This window comes from Oncorhynchus gorbuscha, linkage group LG17, assembly GCF_021184085.1.
Source record: "Oncorhynchus gorbuscha isolate QuinsamMale2020 ecotype Even-year linkage group LG17, OgorEven_v1.0, whole genome shotgun sequence".
Lineage (NCBI taxonomy): Eukaryota > Metazoa > Chordata > Actinopteri > Salmoniformes > Salmonidae > Oncorhynchus > Oncorhynchus gorbuscha.
In genome coordinates this window covers 48690127-48717470 of record NC_060189.1, presented here as the reverse complement: position 1 = coordinate 48717470, position 27344 = coordinate 48690127, and the positions used below count along the sequence as shown (strand labels likewise).

Below are 27344 nucleotides of genomic sequence, written 5' to 3'. Positions count from 1 at the left end.
ATTGACTATAGCTCAGCGTTCGACACCATAGTGCCCTCCAAGCTCAACACTAAACTAAGGATCCTGAGATTAAACACCTCCCTCCGCAACTGGACACAACAGGAACAGGATCCTAACCATCTATCTGTACTTCCCCACTCCTTTTCCTGTTCGCCGGAAAATGGCTGCTGGCTAAGGACGCTGCTGGGACATAGGCAGCGTTGGCTTTTTTACCCTCTACTCTAATTGCTGTTTTAAACTGGTTTTGGAATTTAGCAATTTTACCTGCGTCTTGGTTTGTCTTCTCCCAAACCTTGACTGCAGCCAACCACAGTGCACAAGAAGAGCACAGATATCACGAGGCAGAACAAAGAGCAGACTGACAAACCAGCAGTTTCCCAGTTTTCCAGTCATCACTCGCTTTGTGACTGACACGCGCCTGTCCTATCAATAGATCACTAGTAGATTCATATCATTCATTCTAGCGGGAGAAGACTATACCAACGTTTCTGTCTAGCTAATTGAAACTTTTCAATGAAACGAAGCCTAGTTAGTTGAAAAAATTAGCCAGCTGACAATAGCTGTGTTCAAATACCCATACTAGCATACTGTATACTACATACTTAATGACTATATACTACATACTATATACTATTAGTTCATTTTAGCATACTGTAAACGAGCGGTATCCTTTCAATTGAGTGTACTAGCTCTTCGCCTGTCTACCGGAAGTTGATGCTGTTGCTATGCAACCTCTTGCTAGCTTGTTAGTATAACAAATTACTAGCTAGATATTTTACGGCTTTGGGTGTGTTCTTAAATTCAATCTGGAGTGCCATAGAGCCCTCAGTGTGCTCTGGGCGTTCATAAATTCAGAGAGTTTCGCTCTCTGAGCTCACACTGGACGCTCGGGCCGAGGAGTAGGGTTGATTCGAGCGTTCTAACCTGACAATGACAGTCAAGCACTCAAGCTAACGTTGGCTAGCTTGCTAGCTATTTCCAGACACAAATGAGAGAACACCTCACTCTGACCATTTCACCCGCCCTAGCGATGAATTTGTATTCACTCTCGTTGGACTCTCGTCGGCCGCATATTTTCCAGCGTTTTCTTCAAATCTGCAAACAATGTGAAGCCACACCCATTTTCTGAAGAATGTCATTATGGGCCCTAAAAGTACGGAAATAGTGTCCACTGCTTGTGTACTTCATATTTTGGCGAATGTAGTACGACATCCGGGAGCTTTTGGCACACTAACTATATCCACACTGTGACCAATAAGCATTCTATATACTCAATTTACATCACAAATAGTACAGTTAGTGTGGTTAGTATAAGTATTCGAACACAGATAATGAGTCTGTTATCGTCTGTTGAGCCGACCACCGCTGCTTATGGAAAACACTGATTAAGCCCAGTGCTTTGACCAACCTCACAGGTGGTATTGTCTGTCCCGTAAACAGCAGAGAAGCACTCCGAATTCAACATATTATCCACAACTGGAATCATTTCAAAATGTACCATGTCCATGAAAGTACGGAAATCATTTCTAGGAATCTTAAGTGCCATGCTATCGAAAGCTGCAGTACTTCAAATTCGTTTTGGATTACAGTAAGCACTCTCCCGTCCATTCGATACGTCATGGTGGTTTGGGTAAGACCATTTAGCGCTTCGCTGTGAGGCAAGCTGTTTCAGTGGAAAGGAACACACACACACACGCATACGACTAATAGACTGGGTACCACTAATGTGGAAGATGATGAGGGATAGGGAGGTTGTGGTGACCTTGCTTGCTCCAGGCAGGAGGTGGAGCTTGACGTATGGATCGGCCAGTCCATTGGAGTCCATGGCCTTTAGTCCCTGTGGAGAGACACACACAGGGATGGTTACAGATGAACACGCGCACACACACACACACACACACACACACACACACACACACACACACACACACACACACACACACACACACACACACACACACACACACACACACACACACACACACACACACACACACACACACACACACACACACACACACACACACACACACACACACACACACACAGACAGAACACACTTGGTCAAGGCTTAGCTATCATACACATGGCATACAGTCATACACCACAGGCTGTACGCCAGACAAGGTCAGGGCATGACAAAAGAGCATTATGTCCTTTGGTGTTCAACTCTCCTCTTGTTTTGTCTATTTTGTCTCATGCCATTCTACTCAACTCGTTTTCAATCTACGTCCATCATTTCTCAAGCTAGTCTGCTTGTATGTAGGTGTGCCAGCACTACCAACGCTTTCCATTGGGTTGGGGTGCTTATCTGGGTATAAGCATAGGTATAAGCAAAGGACAAATGATAGCAACTCCCTGGAATTACAGTAGTAGGAAAGCACAGAATTACGGCTGGATCCCAAATCGCACCGTATTCGCTATGTAATGCACAACTTTTGACAGGGACTCATATAGCGCTTGTCAGAAGTAGCGCACTTTATAGCGAATGGGGTAACATTTGGGACGCACTTTTAGTCAGGTTATACTATTGAATGGGTCTACCATAATACCCATGAGGAGTATATATTGAATGTTTGCCTGGTGTGGGCTGAATGCGAAATGTATCTTTCTAGCCCGGATCACATCAATACTCAACTCTGCCTCATTGTTAAGAGATAAATCTCGGTTATCTCTCACCGAATAGAGTTTACGGGTTTTCTAGGCAAGCACCATTGTCTTCACGGCTTCATGGCTTGATGTGCTGGGTCAGAGCTAAGCCTGTCTCCGAGGGAAAAGACATCTAGAGTAACGTTTGAAGCTGCAACGCTAACCTGAGGCTTGCAGTGGATTGGATAGCGCTTAAGCTAATTTCCCTTTGAGTCTTGACGCGTTGTGTGGAGGGGACGTGGCTTAGCTTAGGCTTGGGGTGTAAGTGGAGTCTTGTTTTCAAGCCTAGCCCCTGACGGAGATTAGAACAGTTGAGTTTCTTACCTTGGCCTTGTGGATTGTACAGTGTAGACAGTTGTTCTCGTGATCGAAGAGCAGGGTGAACTCCAGGGTGCCCAGATAAGCTGTAAAACAAAACAATCGATACAGACAATCCATTATTGGCCGTTGGTTTGGCCCTGGCTGTGAATACAGCCTAAAGAAAAGTGTGTATAAATGAACTGAATGCACATAAACACATATGCATGCACATATGGCCATACAGATGCATGCACATAAACACATATGCATGCACATATGGCCATACAGATGAATGCACATAAACACATATGCATGCACAGATGGCCATACAGATGAATGCACATAAACACATATAAATGCACAGATGGCCATTTTATTTATTTGATTTATTTTAGCTTTATTTAACCAGGCAAGTCAGTTAAGAACAAATTCTTATTTTCAATGACAGCCTAGGAACAGTGGGTTTACTGCCTGTTCAGGGGCAGAACGACAGATTTGTACCTTGTCAGCTCGGGGGTTTTAACTTGCAACCTTCTGGTTACTAGTCCAACGCTCTAACCGCTAGGCTACAGATGAATGCACATAAACACATATATGGTCCTTCTGTAGCTCAGTTGGTAGAGCATGGCGCTTGTAACGCCAGGGTAGTGGGTTCGATCCCCGGGACCACCCATACGTAGAATGTATGCACACATGACTGTAAGTCGCTTTGGATAAAAGCGTCTGCTAAATGGCATATATTATTATTATTATTATTACATATGCATGCACATAAACATATATGCATTCACAGATGGCCATACAGATGCATGCCACCCCCCCCCCCCCACCTCCCCAAACAGAGAAACCTGTAACTCCAGCCTCAGGCACAATTCTGGAATCTGGATACACCAATGCTTATTTTCCTGACACTTTTCCTGACACTAAAAAAACACACCTTGTTTGTAATACTCGCTGTGAGTGGAAAGAAAAAAAGAGGCTTGAGGACCGAATAACATTTCTCTGAGGAAGCAAAATAAATCACACGGTGTGTGTGTGTGTGTGTGTGTGTGTGTGTGTGTGTGTGTGTGTGTGTGTGTGTGTGTGTGTGTGTGTGTGTGTGTGTGTGTGTGTGTGTGTGTGTGTGTGTGTGTGTGTGTGTGTGTGTGTGTGTGTGTGTGTGTGTGTGTGTGTGAGCCCCTCTGTCGGAGAAACTCGGAGCGAGCGACAACGAACGCGCGAGACAATGACGGTGGAGAAGATGTTTGACTCACAATCACTCCGCTTAAATACATGCAGTGCCAGCTAACACTGAGAAATGTACCCAGAAAGTGGTTTTGACACAAACAAATGGCGACTTCGAGAGTCGGGATTAAACCGCAAGAATATTGAGGCCTGTGTTTGTTTTCCGATGATTAACTAGGATACACATGAATTTACATAAATCACCGCACGGACCCCATCGAGTTCATGTGCGTAGACATGCACGAACACACAAAATTTGACACCTGTGCACACTGTGATAAACATACCCATACACACTCATAGAGACAAAGTCAAACACAACACAAACACACACAGAGACAAACAGAGAAACAGACATGCATGACTACATGACTTCACAACTGGAACATCGTTAATGAACTCGCCTGACATTTTAACACCCACAGTTCAGACCATAAGGGCATTCAGAAAGACAAGCAAACGAAACACAAGCCACACTGACTAGAGCCTCACATACTTTGACCAATCGATGTACACGATTGTCAAAATCGTTGTAATAAAACACACAGTGCCTTCAGAATGTATTCACACCCCTTGACTTTTTCCGCATTTTGTTGTGTTATAGCCTTCATTTGACATGTATTAAATTGAGATTTGTGTCACTGGCCTACACACAATATCCCATAATATCAAAGTGGAATTATGTATTTTAGAAATTTTGACAAACTAATGAAAAATGAAAAGCTGAAATGTCTTGAGTCAAAAAGTATTCATCCCCTTTGTTATGTCAAGCCTAAATAAGTTCAGGAGTAAAAATGTGCTTCAAAAGTCACATAATAAGTTATTAATTACACTTTGAATGGTGTATCAATGCACCCAGTCATTACAAAGATAGAGTACCACTCTCCATATTTTCAAGCATAGTGGTAGCTGAATCATGTTATGGGTATTCTTGTAATTGTTAAAGAATAGGGAGTTTTTCAGTATTAAAAAGAAACGGAATGGAGCAAAGCACAGGCAAAATCCTAGAGGAAAACCTTGATTATTCTGCTTTCCACCAAACACTGGGAGATTAATTAACCTTCAAGCAGGACAATAACCTAAAACACAAGGCCAAATATACCCTTAGGTGTCATGCAGGTGAAAGAGGACCCAAAAGCGACTTGGCGAAAACAGAGTCTTTAATCCAGTAAAGTAAATACAATCAAAAAAACACAACTTTCACTCGAAATGACGAGGACAAACTGGAGACTCGATCTTGAACAGCAGGTGAACAGCAGGTTGCCTCGGGAAGGCACTTGAACCAAACAGACTCAGACACCTGCTCACCACGCAGCATCTGAGGGAAACACGACACGACAGGGCGATACACAAACACAGCACGGTGAATTCTAGACAAGGAACCGACAGGGCAGAAACGGAAAACAAGGAGAGAAATAGGGACTCTAATCAGGGAAAAGGATCGGGAACAGGTGTGGGAAGACTAAATGATTGATTAGGGGAATAGGAACAGCTGGGAGCAGGAACGGAACGATAGAGAGAAGAGAGAGCGGGAGAGTGAGAGAGGAAGGGGGAGAGAGAGGGATAGAAAGAGGGAAAGAACCTAATAAGACCAGCAGAGGGAAACGAATAGAAGGGGAAGCACAGGGACAAGACATGATAATCAATGACAAAACATGACAGTACCCCCCCACTCACCGAGCGCCTCCTGGCGCACTCGAGGAGGAATCCTGGCGGCAACGGAGGAAATCATCAATGAGTGAACGGTCCAGCACGTCCCGAGACGGAACCCAACTCCTCTCCTCAGGACCGTAACCCTCCCAATCCACTAAGTATTGGTGACCCCGTCCCGAGAACGCATGTCCATGATCTTATGTACCTTGTAAATAGGTGCGCTCTCGACAAGGACGGGAGGGGGGAGGGAAGACGAACGGGGGTGCGAAGAAAGGGCTTGACACAGGAGACATGGAAGACAGGATGGACGCGACGAAGATGTCGCGGAAGAAGCAGTCGCACAGCGACAGGATTGACGACCTGGGAGACACGGAACGGACCAATGAACCGCGGAGTCAACTTACGAGAAGCTGTCGTAAGAGGAAGGTTGCGAGTGGAAAGCCACACTCTCTGGCCGCAACAATACCTTGGACTCTTAATCCTGCGTTTATTGGCGGCTCTCACAGTCTGTGCCCTGTAACGGCAAAGTGCAGACCTCACCCTCCTCCAGGTGCGCTCACAACGTTGGACAAACGCTTGAGCGGAGGGAACGCTGGACTCGGCAAGCTGGGATGAGAACAGAGGAGGCTGGTAACCCAGACTACTCTGAAACGGAGATAACCCGGTAGCAGACGAAGGAAGCGAATTGTGAGCGTATTCTGCCCAGGGGAGCTGTTCTGCCCAAGACGCAGGGTTTCTGAAAGAAAGGCTGCGTAGTATGCGACCAATCGTCTGATTGGCCCTCTCTGCTTGACCGTTAGACTGGGGATGAAACCCGGAAGAGAGACTGACGGACGCACCAATCAAACGACAGAACTCCCTCCAAAACTGTGACGTGAATTGCGGGCCTCTGTCTGAAACGGCGTCTAACGGGAGGCCATGAATTCTGAACACATTCTCGATAATGATTTGTGCCGTCTCCTTAGCGGAAGGAAGTTTAGCGAGGGGAATGAAATGTGCCGCCTTAGAGAACCTATCGACAACCGTAAGAATCACAGTCTTCCCCGCAGACAAAGGCAGACCGGTAATGAAGTCTAGGTCGATGTGAGACCATGGTCGAGAAGGAATGGGGAGCGGTCTGAGACGACCGGCAGGAGGAGAGTTACCCGACTTAGTCTGCGCGCAGTCCGAACAAGCAGCCACGAAACGGCGCGTGTCACGCTCCTGAGTCGGCCACCAAAAGCGCTGGCGAATAGACGCAAGAGTGCCTCGAACACCGGGATGACCAGCTAACTTGGCAGAGTGAGCCCACTGAAGAACAGCCAGACGAGTGGAAACAGGAACGAAAAGGAGGTTACTAGGACAAGCGCGGCGACGCAGTGTGCGTGAGTGCTTGCTTAACCTGTCTTTCAATTCCCCAGACTGTTAACCCGACAACACGCCCATAAGGAAGAATCCCCTCGGGATCAGTAGAAGCCACAGAAGAACTAAACAGACGGGATAAGGCATCAGGCTTGGTGTTCTTGCTACCCGGACGGTAAGAAATCACAAACTCGAAACGAGCGAAAAACAACGCCCAACGAGCTTGACGGGCATTAAGTCGTTTGGCAGAACGGATGTACTCAAGGTTCTTATGGTCTGTCCAAACGACAAAAGGAACGGTCGCCCCCTCCAACCACTGTCGCCATTCGCCTAGGGCTAAGCGGATGGCGAGCAGTTCACGGTTACCCACATCATAGTTGCGCTCAGATGGCGACAGGCGATGAGAAAAATAAGCGCAAGGATGAACCTTATCGTCAGACTGGAAGCGCTGGGATAGAATGGCTCCCACGCCTACCTCTGAAGCGTCAACCTCGACAATGAATTGTCTAGTGACGTCAGGAGTAACGAGGATAGGAGCGGACGTAAAACGTTCTTTTAGAAGATCAAAAGCTCCCTGGGCGGAACCGGACCACTTAAAACACGTCTTGACAGAAGTAAGAGCTGTGAGAGGGGCAGCAACTTGACCGAAATTACGAATGAAACGCCGATAGAAATTAGCGAAACCTAAAAAGCGCTGCAACTCGACACGTGACCTTGGAACGGGCCAATCACTGACAGCTTGGACCTTAGCGGAATCCATCTGAATGCCTTCAGCGGAAATAACGGAACCGAGAAAAGTAACGGAGGAGACATGAAAAGAGCACTTCTCAGCCTTTACGTAGAGACAATTCTCTAAAAGGCGCTGTAGAACACGTCGAACGTGCTGAACATGAATCTCGAGTGACGGTGAAAAAATCAGGATATCGTCAAGATAGACAAAAACAAAGATGTTCAGCATGTCTCTCAGAACATCATTAACTAATGCCTGAAAAACAGCTGGCGCATTGGCGAGACCAAACGGCAGAACCCGGTACTCAAAATGCCCTAACGGAGTGTTAAACGCCGTTTTCCACTCGTCCCCCTCTCTGATGCGCACGAGATGGTAAGCGTTACGAAGGTCCAACTTAGTAAAGCACCTGGCTCCCTGCAGAATCTCGAAGGCTGATGACATAAGGGGAAGCGGATAACGATTCTTAACCGTTATGTCATTCAGCCCTCGATAATCCACGCAGGGGCGCAGAGTACCGTCCTTCTTCTTAACAAAAAAGAACCCCGCCCCGGCCGGAGAGGAAGAAGGCACTATGGTACCGGCGTCAAGAGACACAGACAAATAATCCTCGAGAGCCTTACGTTCGGGAGCCGACAGAGAGTATAGTCTACCCCGAGGAGGAGTGGTCCCCGGAAGGAGATCAATACTACAATCATACGACAGGTGAGGAGGAAGGGAGTTGGCTCGGGACCGACTGAAGACCGTGCGCAGATCATGATATTCCTCCGGCACTCCTGTCAAATCGCCAGGTTCCTCCTGAGAAGTAGGGACAGAAGAAACGGGAGGGATGGCAGACATTAAACACTTCACATGACAAGAAACGTTCCAGGATAGGATAGAATTACTAGACCAATTAATAGAAGGATTATGACATACTAGCCAGGGATGACCCAAAACAACAGGTGTAAACGGTGAACGAAAAATCAAAAAAGAAATAGTCTCACTGTGGTTACCAGATACTGTGAGGGTTAAAGGTAGTGTCTCAAATCTGATACTGGGAAGATGACTACCATCTAAGGCGAACATGGGCGTAGGCTTCTCTAACTCTCTGAAAGGAATGTCATGTTTCCGAACCCATGCTTCGTCCATGAAACAACCCTCAGCCCCAGAGTCTATCAAGGCACTACATGTAGCACCCGAACCGGTCCAGCGTAGATGGACCGACAAAGTAGTACAGGATTTTGATGGAGAGACTTGAGTAGTTGCGCTCACCTGTAGCCCTCCGCTTACTGATGAGCTCTGGCTTTTACTGGACATGAATTAACAAAATGTCCAGCAACTCCGCAATAGAGGCACAGGCGGTTGGTGATCCTCCGTTCCCTCTCCTTAGTCGAGATGCGAATCCCTCCCAGCTGCATGGGCTCAGTCTCTGAGCCAGAGGAGGGAGATGGTTGCGATGCGGAGCAGGGAAACACCGTTGATGCGAGCTCTCTTCCACGAGCCCGGTGACGAAGATCTACCCGTCGTTCTATGCGGATGGCGAGAGCAATCAAAGAGTCCACATCTGAAGGAACCTCCCGGGAGAGAATCTCATCCTTAACCACTGCGTGGAGTCCCTCCAGAAAACGAGCGAGCAGCGCCGGCTCGTTCCACTCACTAGAGGCAGCAAGAGTGCGAAACTCAATAGAATAATCCGTTATGGATCGATCACCTTGGCATAGGGAAGCCAGGGCCCTAGAAGCCTCCCTACCAAAAACTGAACGGTCAAAAACCCGAATCATCTCCTCTTTAAAGTTCTGGTACTTGTTAGAGCAATCAGCCCTTGCCTCCCAGATAGCTGTGCCCCATTCTCGAGCCCGGCCAGTAAGGAGTGAAATGACGTAAGCAACCCGAGCTCTCTCTCTAGAGTATGTGTTGGGTTGGAGAGAGAACACAATCTCACACTGCGTGAGAAAGGAGCGGCACTCAGTGGGCTGCCCGGAGTAGCAAGGTGGGTTATTAACCCTAGGTTCTGGAGGCTCGGCAGGCCAGGAAGTAACAGGTGGCACGAGACGAAGACTCTGGAACTGTCCAGAGAGGTCGGAAACCTGAGCGGCCAGGTTCTCCACGGCATGGCGAGCAGCAGACAATTCCTGCTCGTGTCTGCCGAGCATGGCTCCTTGGATCTCGACGGCAGTGTTACGAGCGTCTGAAGTCGCTGGGTCCATTCCTTGGTCGGTTCCTTCTGTCATGCAGGTGAAAGAGGACCCAAAAGCGACTTGGCGAAAACAGAGTCTTTAATCCAGTAAAGTAAATACAATCAAAAAACACAACTTTCACTCGAAATGACGAGGACAAACTGGAGACTCGATCTTGAACAGCAGGTGAACAGCAGGTTGCCTCGGGAAGGCACTTGAACCAAACAGACTCAGACACCTGCTCACCACGCAGCATCTGAGGGAAACACGACACGACAGGGCGATACACAAACACAGCACGGTGAATTCTAGACAAGGAACCGACAGGGCAGAAACGGAAAACAAGGAGAGAAATAGGGACTCTAATCAGGGAAAAGGATCGGGAACAGGTGTGGGAAGACTAAATGATTGATTAGGGGAATAGGAACAGCTGGGAGCAGGAACGGAACGATAGAGAGAAGAGAGAGCGGGAGAGTGAGAGAGGAAGGGGGAGAGAGAGGGATAGAAAGAGGGAAAGAACCTAATAAGACCAGCAGAGGGAAACGAATAGAAGGGGAAGCACAGGGACAAGACATGATAATCAATGACAAAACATGACACTAGGGTTGCTTACCAAGACGACATTGAATGTTCCTGAGTGGCCGAATGACAGTTTGACTTCATTCGCCTTGAAAGTCTATGGCAAGACTTGAAAATGGCTGTCTAGCCATTTTCAACAACCAACTTGACAGAGCTTCAAGAATTCAAAGAACAATGTACAAATATTGCGTGCAAAGCTCTTAGAGACTTACCCAGAAAGACACAGCTGTAATAGCTGCCGAAGATGCTTCTACAATGTATTGACTCAGGGGTGTGAATACCTATGTACATTTGATATTTCTGTATTTCATTTTCAATACATTTGCAAAAATGTAACATTTTTACTTTGTCATTATGTGGTAATGTGTGAATATGGGTGAGATTTGTTTTTTAGTTCATCCATTTTGAATCCTTTCTTCTGTTACACAACAAAATGTGGAATAAATCAAGGGGTATGACTACTTTCTGAAGGCCCTGTATATGTTTAATGAGTGTATGCACAAAACCAACGTTTGCACAACCGATGTGGCTAAAATACACCCAGGAGGAAATGTGCAATGGTTGTGATGTGTTGTGAATGCGTTGTGTGGAACGTTTTCGAAAAAATAATGAGATTGTCAAATGAGATTTCTCAATTTCTAATCCTTTCTGTTCCGCGTCCTCATATATCCATGAAACACTTAATTTGTGCTTGTGTATTGCTCATTCCTTTGAAATATACTTGGAACAAAACATGGGATCTATGCGATATTAATTGGATGTTGTTGGAGATGTGAGAAGGAACATTTGGCCCACTTCTCTTTCTTTAAAACCCTGTCTAATGACGTGTTACCAAGCGATGTTCTTAATTATTGTAAACATTGAGATGAATTGAGGATATGGCATCTTATTGACAATGTTTGCGTTGGCGCTAGAATGTTTCAAAATAGATACACACACACACACACACACACACACACACACACACACACACACACACACACACACACACACACACACACACACACACACACACACACACACACACACACACACACACACACACACACACACACACACACACACACACACACACACACACACACACCATACTTGACCCAAGGCCTTCCTTTCCCTAACCCCTGAACCCCACCAAACCCACACCCCCCTCCCGACCCACTCACTTTCATCATCGTCGTCCGAATCCACCCCTTCTTGCCTTTCCCCCCGGTCCTCTTCGATGGGTTTCCTCTCCTTCTCCTTATTCTCTCCGTCCGTCTCCCCTCCATTGCTCAATCCGAAATCTGGTTCCTTCAGGATCTTCTTCTCCCGGGGCGGGGGAGGGGTCATGGGAAAGTCGTGGAAGCGCGGGAAGAAGTCGGAGATCTGCGGGATAGGCATTATGGGCCCCGGGCACACGTTGATGGCAAAGTGCTCCTGCATGGAGATCTTGACGGGAGAGGGCGGAGGGAGAGATCTGGGAGCAGAGGAGGTAGCACGAGAAGGTGCGGGGGAGGATGGGGTGGAGGAGGAGGGAGGGATGGAGAGATGGGAGGAGGTGGAAGAGTTGGGTGGGGGGGCGAAGTGGGAGTGGGGCGGAGGAGGTTTCGATACGCTCATGTGGACCGCCGGATTGGACTGTGGGTAGGCGTGTGTGTGTGGGTAGTTAGGTGTGTGTGTGTGTTGTGGGGGGTGGGGATGGACATGAGATGAAGAGGGAGAAATAGAGAGGGCAAAATGAATGAGAGGGGAGGAAAAGAAGGGTGGGAGACAGAGCGATAGTATCACTCACTTTATCGAGTATATCTCACTTCCTGTTTTTTTTTGCTGACCCTCTCTCTCCCCCACTCTCCCACTGTTCATAATGCTCTTCTTCAAGTACCTGAGTTGATGTAAGCTACTCCCAATGTCTCAATAGTCTTTCAGGTCAAAATATTGAGCTACTATGTCAGATCTCCGAATACATATTCATGTTTGACAGTGTATCATTCTACTCTCTCCATTTACTGTTATTCATACCTCTACTGTACAAGTTCATCCCTGCATCTCTCTCTACATCGCTCTCCCTCATCTTCCTATCGCTTTCTCTCTACATCTCTTTCTCAGTAAGGATATACATGCCTTCTCGATCCAAGATGGCAGCATGTGAAGTCGTTTGTCTGTGACTAGTAGATTTGAACCTACTAATAACCTAATCCACAATATCCTTGTTGTGTAGTGCAAACTATTTTGTTTTGCTGGTGTAAAGATCGCGTGTCTCCCACAACCCGGATACATCATTTATTTTCTCGCTATTTGCACTTGTTTACTTGAAGTTTACCAAAGTAACCTTATCTCTGACTAGCCTGGGTTCTATCCTCAGCTTTCCCTCCACGGAGTGTCTCGTCCACGCTGTCCACGCTGCTCCTCTTCACTCTCCTCCTGGCTGTCGGAGGCAGCTCAACAATCCCCAACCCGTTCTCTCAATCGACCCCCTCTCTCAATCAACTCACACAGACTCACACATACACGCAGTCCCTCTCTCCCCTTACCTTTCCTTGGCCTCTATTTCTTACATCTCGCGGAGAAAATGTCAATTTTCGTGGTATTTCTTTAAGCACTGACTTTACTGAACTCCGTGCTTTTACACCTGCATTGTTTGCTGTTTGGGGTTTTAGGCTGGGTTTCTGTACAGCACTTTGAGATATCAGCTGATGTACGAAGGGCTATATAAATAAATTTGATTTGATTTGATTTGATTTGAACTCTGGAGAAAACGAACATTGTCGATGGGTGAGTACATCTGACAATGTGCTCTCCCGTACATTAGACATATTGTCTGCGGGAACTCGCTCTTTTTCACTCGGTCCACTCGTCCAAGTGCCGATGCATTTGTGGCATGATGTGAACAGTGCGAACTTGTGTCACTAACAAAGTCTAATGGTTTTAAATGACTGTTTTGTATTGTCTGGAATCTCACTTGTCGAATTCGCTTGCAGTAGGTCTCTTAAAAAAAGGGACGCCGTGTAAGGCTATTAAACAGAGGTGCCTAGTTATTCTTATTGGTTTGACATCAGGTAACGTGCAACCTAACCCTGGCCCTGATGTGCAATGTCTTCAACCCCCCTTGGATTTTAAGTCGATTATTTTTAATTTAAATGTACGCAGCCTGGCGTTAGAATTTGGGCTATATCAACAGATGCTGATGTAAATGTGTTTTCGGAAACCTGGCTCAGCAAGTCTGTTCTTGATAATGATATTTGTATAAATGGTTACAATGTGTATCGCACTGATCGAGTTAAGAAAGGTGAGGGTGTGGCTATATATCTAAATACTAAATTCCTTGTAACTGTGTTAAAGTCTGAAACTATTTGTGAACAGTTGGAATTTCTTGCTTTGAATCTTGAGGTTTCTCTATAACTGTGATTGGCTGTTATAGACCTCCCCTCTGCTCTCGGTGATGCATTTTCTTCTCTGATTCACCTTATGTCTAAACTTCTTTACAGTGAAATGATTTTGATTGGTGATCTCAACTGGTGTTGGTTAAAGCCAGTGTCTTGATGATTTTAAAATGTTTTGTAAATCTATGAATCTTACCCAGTTGATTAACTCACCCACTCGCCAAAATCTAAAATGTCCAGAGAAATCTACCCGGTTTGATTTGATATTGACAAATGTTCCACATAAATATTCTGCGGTTGGTGTTTTTTTGTTGTAATGATTTAAGTTACCATTGTGAACCATTGTTGCTGTTAGAAACACTAAGGTTCCTAAGACAAACCCACGCTTTATTCGTAAGAGAAATGTTAATAGTTTTAATGAGCAGGCTTTATTTCATTATTTGTTTTTGCCTGGAGAAAGATTGAACTTGCCCCAGGAAATTCTTTCATGATGGTTTTTTCCAAATACTAAACAAACGTGCCCCATTCCATAGGTTCAGAGTTAAAGGGCAGGATAATCCATGGTTTTCTTCTGAGCTGTTTTGTATTATTCATGAATGTAATCTACTGGGCTTAAACACGGAAATCATGTTCTAATGCTGATTGGCTTCTTTTTAGACAGTTATGAAACTGTTCTTTTCTTCTCAGGAAGGCCACGTCCAAATGTTTTATGTATGTTACCACTGATGACCTGAATGACCCTAAAAAGGTTTTTGGAAGGCTAATAAATCTATGTCTGGTAACAGTAATGCTAATGAATTACCATCATGTGTATTGAAGGACTCTGTTGCTGTATATGACAAAACTGAAATGCTGTATTGTTTCAATGAGCACTTTGTATCATCTGGTAGGCTGTTTGATTCAGTGCCCTCTGTCTCTGTACAACCCTGTGTGGATGAACCAGTGAGAGCTGGTCAAACTGTTAGCTTTTTGCCATTCTCAGTGCAGGTGGTACATAAAGCCCTGAAATCCTTAGATCAGAGAAAGCCTGCAGGTCCTGATCTTCTTGATCCCTGCTTTTTAAAACTGGCAGCTGATTTCATAGCTGAACCACTTACATATCTGTTCAATCTAACCCTGGAATATAATGAATTTCCAAAGATCTGGAAATCAGAATTTGTCCTACCACTTTTAAAAGGGGGACATTCAACTCTTTTAAATAATTATAAATCTCAAAGCTGTCATCCCTGGTGAAAATACTTAAAACCCTTGTGAGTGAACAGCTAAAAGAGTTATTATATACTAACTCTATTTGATCAATGTAGCAATCGGGCTTCAGGAAGAAGCATAGCACAATTACAGCAGCCATGAAGGTTTTAAATGATATCACTGAAGCCCTTAACAAAAAAACTGCATCGTGTCTCACTTTTATTGATCTTTCTAAGGCTTTTGATACAGTTGATCATGCTATACTGAGGCAGAGATTGTCGAGCGTAGGTCTTTCGGAGCATGCAGTTGCATGGTTTGCTAACTATCTGTCTGATATAACAATTTGCACTCAATTTGATGGGCTCATGTCTGTTAAAATGTCTGTTTGTAATGGTGTGCCCCAGGGCTCTGTACTTGGTCCCCTCTTATTCACTATTTATACAAATCATTTAGACAAAAATGTGTAAAATGCACAACTTTACTTTTATGCTGATGATACTGTTATGTTATGCTGATGATACTGCTATGATACTGTTGGTGTGCCTTGTCTCTCACAAAAGCTTTCCAGAACTTGAAAACTGCTTTTTATACTGTTCAACATACCTTGTGTCAATTGATGCTTATCCTCAATTCTGACAAAACTAAACTAATGGTGTTTTCTAAAGCAAGAAATAGACCTCTAAACCTTTCACCTATTGCTACCTGTCAGGGATATGCGATTGAGACTGTAACCTCATGTATATATCTTGGAATTTTAACTGATGACGGCCTCTCTTTGAAATTGCATATTCAACAATTTACAAAAAAATGTAAGCTGAAGTTGGGATTTTATTTTAGGAATAAGGGCGGTTTTTCTTTTGAAGCCAGAAGGAGGCTAGTACCAGCTACATTTATGCCTTTACTAGACTATGGGGATATTTTATATATGAATGTTTCCGCTCAGTGTTTGAGTTCAATTGACACCCTTTACCATGGCACTTTGAGATGTATTTTAAACTGCAAAACCCATACGCACCACTGCACTTTGTATACCAGGGTTGGCTGGCCTTCTCTAGTCACTCATAGGCTCAGGCACTGGTATACAGTGCCTTGCGAAAGTATTCGGCCCCCTTGAACTTTGCGACCTTTTGCCACATTTCAGGCTTCAAACATAAAGATATAAAACTGTATTTTTTTGTGAAGAATCAACAACAAGTGGGACACAATCATGAAGTTGAACGACATTTATTGGATATTTCAAACTTTAACAAATCAAAAACTTGTCACGCCTTGGTCTTAGTATTTTGTGTTTTCTTTAATTATTTGTTCAGGCCAGGGTGTGACATGGGGTTATTGTATTGTCTTATTGGGGTTTTTGTAGGCATTGGGATTGTGGTTGATTAGGGGTGTGTCTAGTATAGGCTTGGCTGCCTGAGGCGGTTCTCAATCAGAGTCAGGTGATTCTTGTTGTCTCTGATGGGGAACCGTATTTAGGTAGCCTGGGTTTCACTGTGTATTTCGTGGGTGATTGTTCCTGTCTCTGTGTAGTTTCACCAGATAGGCTGTAATTAGATTTCACATTCCGTTTGTTGTTTTGTATTTTGTAATAGTTATTTCATGTATCGCTTTCTTCATTAAAGACATGAGTAACCACCACGCTGCATTTCGGTCCGACTCTCTTTCTACAAACGAAGAACGACGTTACAGAATCACCCACCACACACAGACCGAGTGGCGTGGAAACAGGCAGCGACAGCTGGAGCAGCAAAAGGAGGATGAATTATTCGGAGAATGGACATGGGAAGACGTGTTGGATGGTAAAGGTTGTTACACTTAGGAGGAGATACTGGCCGGAAGAGATCGCCTCCCATGGGAAAAGGTGGAGGCACTAAGGAGAGCAGAGGCAGCCAGAGATAGGAGCCGACGATACGAGGGAACACGGTTGGCAAGGAAGCCCGAAAAGCAGCCCAAAAAAAATATTGGGTGGGGGCTTAAAGAGAGTATGGCTATGCCAGGTAGGAGACCTGCACAAACTCCCTGTGCTTACCGGGGGGCTAGAGAGACCGGGCAGGCACTGTGTTATGCTATAGAGCGCACAGTGTTTCCAGTGGGGTGCATAGCCCGGTGCGGCACATACCAGCCCTTCGTATTGGCCGGGTTAGAATGGGCATCGAGCCAGGTAAGGTTGGGCAGGCTCGGTGCTCAAGAGCTCCAGTGCGCCTGCACGGTCCGGTCTATCCAGAGCCAACTCTCCTTGTTTATCGTGAGGAGCATAGGAGGAGACCAGAACCAGAGCCGGTGTTAGAGGTGAGCGAAGCAGAGACTGTGAAGGAGTTAATGGGGAAAGTGGAGGAGAGAGTAATGAGGGAGTTGCTAGCATGGTGCTATAGGTACGATATTCGTCCGACGGAGCGTGTCGGGGATTTAATGGCACCTGGGTCAGCGCTCCATACTCGTCCTGAGGTGCGTGTTAGTCGGCTGGTGAAAAATGTACCAACCTCACGCACCAGGCCTCCTGTGTACCTACCTAGCCTTGCATGTCCTGTGCCAGTCCTACTCTCAGGCTCTCCAGTACACCTTCACGGTCCAGTCCATCCTGTGCCACCTTCACACACCAGTCCTCCGGTAGCAGCACCCCGCACCAGGCTTCCTGCGCGTGTCCTCTATCCTGTAGCACCAGTTCCAGCACCACGCACCAGGCCGTCAAGTGCGCCTCGTCTGTTCAGCACAGCCAGAGCCTTCCTTCCCTCCTGCGCTGTCGGAGTCTCCCGCCTGTTCAGCGCTATCAGAGCCTTCCTCCTCTACAGCGCTGCCGGAGCCTCCTGCCTGTTCGGAGCAGCCTGAGCTGCCAGTCTGCAGGGAGCTGTCAGACTGCAAGGTGCTGTCACTCTGCATGAAGCAGCCAGAGCTGTCAGTCTGCAAAGAGCTGCCAGTCTGCAGGGTGCTGTCAGCCTGCATGGAGCAGTCAGAGCTGTCAGTCTGCATGACTCAGCCAGAGCTGCCAGTCTGCAAGGAGCTGTCAGTCTGCAAGGAGCTGTCAGTCTGCAAGGAGCTGCCAGTCTGCAGGGTGCTGTCAGCCTGCATGGAGCAGTCAGAGCTGTCAGTCTGCATAAACCAGCCAGAGCTGTCAGTCTGTATGAAGCAGCCAGAGCTGTCAGTCTGCAAAGAGCTGTCAGTCTGCAAAGAGCTGCCAGTCTGCAAGGAGCTGTCAGCCTGCATGGAGCAGCCAGAGCTGTCAGTCTGCAAAGAGCTGTCAGTCTGCAAAGAGCTGCCAGTCTGCAAGGAGCTGTCAGTCTGCAAGGAGCTGTCAGTCTGCATAGAGCAGCTAGATCCGTCAGTCAACCAGTCTCTTCCAGATCTGCCAATCAACCAGTCTCTTCCAGATCTGCCAGTCAACCAGTCTCTTCCAGATCTGCTAGTCAACCAGAATCTTCCAGATCCGCCAGCCAGCCAGGATCTACCGGAGCCTACTACCTGCCTGAGCTTCCTCTCAGTACTGGGCTTCCTCTCAGTACTGGGCTTTCTCTCAGTCCCGAGCTGCCCCTCAGTCCCGAGCTGCCCCTCAGTCCCGAGCTGTCCCTCAGTCCCGAGCTGTCCCTCAGTCCCGAGATGCCCCTCAGTCACGAGCTGCTCCTCAGTTCTGTAGGGTTCTGGGTGAGGACTATTAGGCCATGGTCGGCGGCGAGGGTGGATTATCCCAGGACGCGAAGGGGAGGAACTAGGACATTAATGGAGTGGGGTCCACGTCCCGAGCCGGAACCGCCACCATAGACAGACGCCCACCCGGACCCTCCCTATGGTTTTTCGGTGCGTCCGGGAGTCCGCACCTTAGGGGGGGGGGGGGTTCTGTCACGCCTTGGTCTTAGTATTTTGTGTTTTCTTTAATTATTTGTTCAGGCCAGGGTGTGACATGGGGTTATTGTATTGTCTTATAGGGGTTTTCGTAGGGATTGTGGTTGGTTAGGGGTGTGTCTAGTATAGGCTTGGCTGCCTGAGGCGGTTCTCAATCAGAGTCAGGTGATTCTTGTTGTCTCTGATGGGGAACCGTATTTAGGTAGCCTGGGTTTCACTGTATATTTCGTGGGTGATTGTTCCTGTCTCTGTGTAGTTTCACCAGATAGGCTGTAATTAGATTTCACGTTCCGTTTGTTGTTTTGTATTTTGTAATAGTTATTTCATGTATCGCTTTCTTCATTAAAGACATGAGTAACAACCACGCTGCATTTCAGTTCGACTCTCTTTCTACAAACGAAGAACGACATTACAAAACTGAAAAATTGGGCGTGCAAAATTATTCAGCCCCTTTAATTTCAGTGCAGCAAACTCTCTATGGGAATTCAGTGAGGATCTCTGAATGATCCAATGTTGACCTAAATGACTAATGATGATAAATACAGTCCACCTGTGTGTAATCAAGTCTCCGTATAAATGCACCTGCACTGTGATAGTCTCAGAGGTCCGTTAAAAGCGCAGAGAGCATCATGAAGAACAAGGAACACACCAGGCAGGTCCGAGATACTGTTGTGAAGAAGTTTAAAGCCGGATTTGGATACAAAAAGATTTCCCAAGCTTTAAACATCCCAAGGAGCACTGTGCAAGCGATAATATTGAAATGGAAGGAGTATCAGACCACTGCAAATCTACCAAGACCTGGCCGTCCCTCTAAACTTTCAGCTCATACAAGGAGAAGACTGATCAGAGATGCAGCCAAGAGGCCCATGATCACTCTGGATGAACTGCAGAGATCTACAGCTGAGGTGGGAGACTCTGGCCATAGGACAACAATCAGTCGTATATTGCACAAATCTGGCCTTTATGGAAGAGTGGCAAGAAGAAAGCCATTTCTTAAAGATATCCATAAAAAGTGTTGTTTAAAGTTTGCCACAAGCCATCTGGGAGACACACCAAACATGTGGAAGAAGGTGCTCTGGTCAGATGAAACCAAAATTGAACTTTTTGGCAACAATGCAAAACGTTATGTTTGGCATAAAAGCAACTCAGCTCATCACCCTGAACACACCATCCCCACTGTCAAACATGGTGGTGGCAGCATCATGGTTTGGGCCTGCTTTTCTTCAGCAGGGACAGGGAAGATGGTTAAAATTGATGGGAAATGGATGGAGCCAAATACAGGACCATTCTGGAAGAAAACCTGATGGAGTCTGCAAAAGACCTGAGACTGGGACGGAGATTTGTCTTCCAACAAGACAATGATCCAAAACATAAAGCAAAATCTACAATGGAATGGTTCAAAAATAAACATATCCAGGTGTTAGAATGGCCAAGTCAAAGTCCAGACCTGAATCCAATCGAGAATCTGTGGGAAGAACTGAAAACGGCTGTTCACAAATGCTCTCCATCCAACCTCACTGAGCTCAAGCTGTTTTGCAAGGATGAATGGGAAAATATTTCAGTCTCTCGATGTGCAAAACTGATAGAGACATACCCCAAGCGACTTACAGCTGTAATCGCAGCAAAAGGTGGTTCTACAAAGTATTAACTTAAGGGGGCTGAACAATTTTGCACGCCCAATTTTTAAGTTTTTGATTTGTTAAAAAAGTTTGAAATATCCAATAAATGTCGTTCCACTTCATGATTGTGTCCCACTTGTTGTTGATTCTTCACAAAAAAATACAGTTTTATATCTTTATGTTTGAAGCCTGAAATGTGGCAAAAGGTCGCAAAGTTCAAGGGGACCGAATACTTTCGCAAGGCACTGTACTTTTATTTACAAAGCCATTTTGGGTTTACTACCTTTTTATTTGGGCATTTTTATTGTTCAGAAATGTCGTCGGTACTCTCTTCGTTCGCTCTACTTTATCCTGCTAACTGTTCCAAATGTCCGAAATGACTTTGGTGAAAGGGCTTTTATGTACTCTGCACCATTGGCATGGAATGCCTTACAAAATATTTTTAAACTGGAAGAACTTGTCCCAATTGGTGTTTTTAAATCATTGATGAAGGATTTTGAGGCTGATTCCCTGACCTGTCAATGTTTTTAATTAGCTGTTTTATAATTTAATACATTTTTTTACAACCTTACCCTGTAGTTTTTTAAATGTTGTCTGTCTGTAATTGTGTAATGTCTTGGTGCTGCCTATCTTGGCCAGGGCGCTCATGAAAAAAATACATTTCAAATCTCAATGATCCCTTCCTGGTTAAATGAATACAAATAAAATAGGTTTGTCTCTCTAGCTCAATCTCTTTTAGCGGTCTCGCTTGCACTCTTTCCGCTTCTCTCTCTCCATCTCTCTCTCCACCTTGTCCCCTGTGTTTACATAACAGTACTTGAAGTCTTCTTCTCCAGGCCAGACGGTGGCTGTCACCTATAAAAAGGAACAATCGTGTTCTAAATAAAGATCAATGATAAACTGTAATGGAAATGGCAATCATCCCGTTGTGTATTGAGGGCATTTAATTATAGTACCTCTCCTTTCATTATCCTTTAATACATCTGTCCTAGTGTAAATTGTAATTACCGAAAGACCACACTACTGGCTATTGAAATACGTACAAAACATTGCTTTAAGTGTTGTTGTGTACTTAGCCTACATGTACACACTCAATGTAATACACAGGCTGCGTTTAGACAGGCAGCCCAATTTAGATGAGTTGCTTCACTAATTGGTCTTTTGATCAGGATTGGGCTACCTGTCTAAACGCTGCCACACACACGCGCACGCACGCGCACGCACGCACGCACACACACACACACACACACACACACACACACACACACACACACACACACACACACACACACACACACACACACACACACACACACACACACACAAGACCAGTGGAGGCTGCTGAGGGGAGGACGGCTCATAATAATGTCTGGAACGGAGCAAATGAGATGGCATCAAACACCTGGAAGCCATGTGTTTGATGTATTTAATAGGATTCCGCTCCGGCCATTACCACGAGTCCGTCCTCCCCAATTAAGGGGCCGCCAACCTCCTACCCTCAAGACACACATACTCAAGACACACACACACTCAAGGCGCACACGCAGAGACATACAAATGAGCAGACACACAGACAGATGACAAAACATTTGTTTTTGCCTCAAATGAAGCGAGCGCCAGAATGCAATCCAGAATCGTTCATCAATGTTAGAAATGGTTCAATAAAAAGCCCACATTTTACCACAACAACACCTCTCTGTCTTTCCTTAAATGAATTATGCACACGCGCTCTGACTCAGTCAGAACTGCACAGAGGGAAAAAACTGGACTTACAGCGTCTTGAGGATACACACGCACTTACTCTTTCACAGACCGCCAGACACACACACACGCTCTCACCAAGTCAGACTTACGCACAGACGTCGCCTAGACTCAAACTGTCTGACTTACAGCTTCTTCAGCATTCACACGCACACTCACTCATTCACTCACACATGCACACACAGACACACTCATTCACTCACACATGCACACACAGATGCACTCACTCACTCACTCACTCACTCACACATGCACACACAGACACACTCATTCACTCACTCACACATGTACACACAGAAAAACACTCATTCCCTCACACATGCACACACAGACACTCATTCATTCATTCACACAAACAGTCAGAGACAGACAGACAGGCAGGCAGACAGACAGATGTAGACACAGAGACACGTACCCAGTGACAGTCTTCATCTGTTCCAGCGCTCCATCTTGTCTTCTCACACGTCCTCTGTCTCTTCCCTCACAACACTGAGGAGCAAGCAGAGCTGCTTTGACTCGATATATCCTTCCCCACTCTCTCTCTCTCTCTCTCTCTCTCTCTCTCTCTCTCTCTCTCTCTCTCTCTCTCTCTCTCTCTCGCTCTCCCGCGATCTCCCTCTCCTCCCCTGTCCCTCCCGTTCACTTGGCCGTGACGTTTGTAGTTAAATTCTCTCCCAGTTGGTTGTGCGCGCACACCATGGACATCGTACTGTCACTCAGTGGCTCCGCAGTGAGGGGATTTAACTAAACAGAGAGAGAGAGTGGGGGGGAAAGAGGGGCAAAGGGAGAGAGAGGGAGAGGGAGAGGGAGAGGGAGAGGGAGAGGGAGAGGGAGAGGGAGAGGGATTGAAATTTCATTGCCCTTTGCTGACACATTTCAATATAATAATCATTATTATTAGAAGGGTGTTTATATATGTCCCGTTACACACAAGTGGCCTGCTCGCCTCCCTACCACTGAGGAAGTACAGCTCCCGCTCAGCCCAGTCAAAACTGTTCGCTGCTCTGGCCCCCCAATGGTGGAACAAACTCCCTCACGACGCCAGGACAGCGGAGTCAATCACCACCTTCCGGAGACACCTGAAACCCCACCTCTTTAAGGAATACCTAGGATAGGATAAGTAATCCCTCTCACCCCCCCCCCCCTTTAAGATTTAGATGCACTATTGTAAAGTGACTGTTCCACTCGATGTCATAAGGTGAATGCACCAATTTGTAAGTCGCTCTGGATAAGAGCGTCTGCTAAATGACTTAAATGTTAACGTAAATGTAATGGGCATATGTTTCTTGCATATCCCCAACTCCCCCTGAGACACCGGCAGGGAGTGGGGTCACGGCCAGGGTCACCATCATACCAGCGCCCCTGGAGAAATGAGGGTGAAGTGCCTTGCTTAAGGCACATTGACAGATTCTTCACCTTGTCGGCTCCAGTATTTGCACCGGCTACCTTTTAAGTTGCTGGCCCAGCACTCTAACCTCGAGGCTACTTGACACATTTCAACCCATTGCAGCCATCTATACAGGCAATGAATTGGGATTAATCAGTGTCAGGGATGCTTCAAAAGTTAATAATATCCCTTAGAGAGAGAGAGAGAAATTCCACTGTTTCTTTGCTGGCACATTCTGATTAATCCCAATTCTGAAATTTCAACCAAGGTAAGAGTTCATCCAAAACAATGGAAACGCCATGGAAACGCCATGGAAACGCCATGGAAACGCCATGGAAACGCGGTTTCCCTGTGGTGGATAGAGCCAGAATCCCCCCCCCCCCATTTCTGACCAGCACAATTAGCCTACATTTAGGCTTCTGTTTATATGTGTATTTCACACTATGTTGGGGTATAAATCGGAGTATAATGCTGTATGGATGTCAACCCCAACACATGTTCATGTCATCCTCACCAATCAGCTGCATTACACTTAAACACTACTTCAACTACCATCCAACCATTTCTACAGTACATGGACAGCTATGCCCCCAGCTTATGCAAACGGGAGTTAGCATTTAGCAGAAACGTTTTCTAAACCCGAAAGGGAAACTTCGAAAAAAGTACGTAGCGAAAACAGCCAAATAAGTCCAAATCCGATTTTTGTAACCACATTGTGGGCCTGTTAGAACACATAAATCACCAAGGACTTGACGACTAGCCATTTTGTTAGATCAGTCTCGTTGCCTGCGCTGATGATGGCATCCTTGTTCTATCCACCAAGATCTGTGTTCCATGAATCTCTTAATGCTCCATATACAGTCAATGCATTTTGATGAATCGGTATCAGGGATACTTCAAAAGTTAATAGCAACCCCCAGAGAGAGAGAGAGAAAGAGAGAGAGAGAGAGAGAGAAAGAGAGAGAGAGAGAGAGAGAGAGAGAGAGAGAGAGAGAGAGAGAGAGAGAGAGAGAGAGAGAGAGAGAGAGAGAGAGAGAGAGAAAGAGAGAGAGAAAGAGAGAGAGAGACAGAGAGAGAGAGAGAGAGAGAGAGAGAGAGAGAGAGAGAGAGAGAGAGAGAGAGAGAGAGAGAGAAAGAGACAGAGACAGAGACAGAGACAGAGAGAGAGAGAGAGAGAGAGAGAGAGAGAGAGAGAGAGAGAGAGAGAGAGAGAGAGAGAGAGAGAGAGAGAGAGAGAGAGAGAGAGAGAGAGAGAGAGAGAGAGAAAGAAAGAAAAAGAGAAAGAGAAGAGAGAGAGAGAGAGAGAGAGAGAGAGAGAGAGAGAGAGAGAGAGAGAGAGAGAGATGAGGGGGAGAATGAGCAACATGGAAATGGAAAGAGAACAAGAAAGAGAAGGATAAATTGAGAGGCATAAAGAAGTCATGAGGGAGAACACACTTCAAATGATCTGAGTCATATAAAGTACGTGGGTTAAAAAAGAAAGAAATAAGGAAGAAAGGGTTTCAGCAGCACAAGGGCAAAAAAACACATCTATGTGATAGATAATAGGAAATGCTCTTTGATCCTTTCACATGACAGGCTGGATAAAGTGAAAACGTTATGAACTGGATCATATAACACCTGGAGACACGTTATTTCTCGAAGGTAGATAACTGTCTCCATTTTTCACGTCTCATCTGATGAGAAAAACACGGGTTAGCCAATCAGCGGAATGCGCGGTCAAATGGAGAGGGAAGATCGATGCCCACGAGTGCTGTTATTTGGTTACGCTTCGTACCGATTTTATTATCTCCCGGTGTTTACTCCGGTATCGACTTTCAAATCACTTCATAACATGTTCGTTACGTGGTTATTAGGCATAGCTATTAACTGCCATTGAAAGAAGCACGGTTGATATCGCGTACCATTTGATACCAGGTTACCAATGGGGTTGGATTCTAATACCATGGAGGCTAATACCATAGTATAGTGCCCATTCTTCTAACACTGTTTCTTAGCAGTTGGAAACAGGACTCGAACATTAAGCCATGACCATAACATTTTCATCCAATCACAAGGCCCGAGCCCTGATGGTGCTCTGGTAGCGAGACAAGGCGACAGGCTCATGTTATCTCGGCGTTCTATATCATTTCACAACTAGAGCCACCCGTCCCTGGAGTTTATACATGACAGCCTGCGTTCACACAGCCTGGTGGGCAGACGACTGCCTCGCCGCCTTGGGCTCCTGCTGTCAGAGTGCTGGGCGTCACCAGAGAATGTTATCTTTTTCCACGGCCGCACACCGCTCAGAGTCTGCCTCGAGTCTCGACCCTCTTCACATGACTGCAAGCCGGGAGATACACTCGGAGCTGTATGCACTCTCGACACGTCTCGGTCATGGGTGAAAGGCGGGAGAGTCGTGGAGCTCGCTGTTATTAATGTTTTATGTCATGGGTGAGAGAGAGAGAGGTTTGAGATAGAGAGAGAGGTTTGAGATAGAGAGAGAGGTTTGAGATAGAGAGAGGTTTGAGATAGAGAGAGGTTTGAGATAGAGAGAGGGAGAGGTTTGAGATAGAGAGAGGGAGAGGTTTGAGATAGAGAGAGAGAGAGAGAGGGGGTTTGAGATAGAGAGAGAGAGGTTTGAGGTAGAGAGAGAGGTTTGAGATAAAGAGAGAGGTTTGAGATAGAGAGAGAGGGGTTTGAGAGAGAGAGAGAGAGAGAGAGTTTGAGATAGAGAGAGGTTTGAGATAGAGGTTTGAGATAGAGAGAGAGAGAGGTTTGAGAGAGAGAGAGGTTTGAGATAGAGAGAGAGAGAGAGGTTTGAGATAGAGATATTTGAGATAGAGAGAGAGAGAGGGGTTTGAGATAGAGAGAGAGAGAGGTTTGAGATAGAGAGAGAGGGGTTTGAGGTAGAGAGAGAGGTTTGAGATAAAGAGAGAGGGGTTTGAGAGAGAGAGAGAGAGAGAGAGAGAGAGGGGTTTGAGATAGAGAGAGAGGTTTGAGATAGAGAGAGAGAGGTTTGAGATAGAGAGAGAGGTTTGAGATAGAGAGAGAGGTTTGAGATAGAGAGAGAGGTTTGAGATAGAGAGAGAGGTTTGAGAGAGAGAGAGAGAGGGGTTTGAGAGATAGATAGAGAGAGAGAGAGAGAGGGGGTTTGAGATAGAGAGAGAGAGAGAGAGAGAGAGAGAGAGAGAGAGAGAGAGAGAGAGAGAGGGGGTTTGAGATAGAGAGAGAGAGAGAGAGAGAGAGAGAGAGAGAGAGAGAGAGAGAGAGAGAGAGAGAGAGAGAGAGAGAGAGAGAGTGAGAGAGAGGTTTGAGATAGATAGAGAGAGAGAGAGGCTTGAGATAGAGAGAGAGAGGTTTGAGATAGAGTGATGTGTGGTGTTTTATGATCCCTGGAGTTTGTCCTTTTGACCTGAGGATCGGGTGGACACAGACGGGACTAGATGTACGGAACACACTGTTTACATTTCAGTTATGAATTTCATTCGGGGCTTTATAAAAATCCCCCGGGAAAAGATTGGGGATTCCATGAGGGGTTGGCAGTGTTGCAGGTAAAAATGCAACCCCACTGACCAACAGCTTTTG

The 27344-nt window shown here is 46.0% G+C and overlaps 1 protein-coding gene across 3 annotated transcripts in view; it reads right to left on the bottom strand.

Annotated features, from left to right (window-relative positions):
- Positions 1-22987, bottom strand: part of LOC124001112 (double C2-like domain-containing protein beta) — a 63310-nt gene extending 40323 nt beyond the window's left edge. For 2 of the 3 annotated variants that reach the window (XR_006832739.1, XM_046307676.1), the window contains exons 1-4: positions 22806-22985; positions 11796-12249; positions 2974-3053; positions 1763-1837 (exon numbers count right to left, since the gene is read on the bottom strand). Coding sequence is in view for 2 of the 3 variants with exons in the window: in XM_046307676.1 (XP_046163632.1) it covers positions 1763-1837; positions 2974-3053; positions 11796-12231 (591 nt within the window). In the remaining variant the exon portion in view is untranslated. Of the gene's footprint in view, positions 1-1762; positions 1838-2973; positions 3054-11795; positions 12250-22805 lie in introns of all 3 variants that reach the window. The other variant, XM_046307677.1, reaches the window with a different exon arrangement.
- Between the last annotated feature and the right edge of the window lie 4357 nt (positions 22988-27344).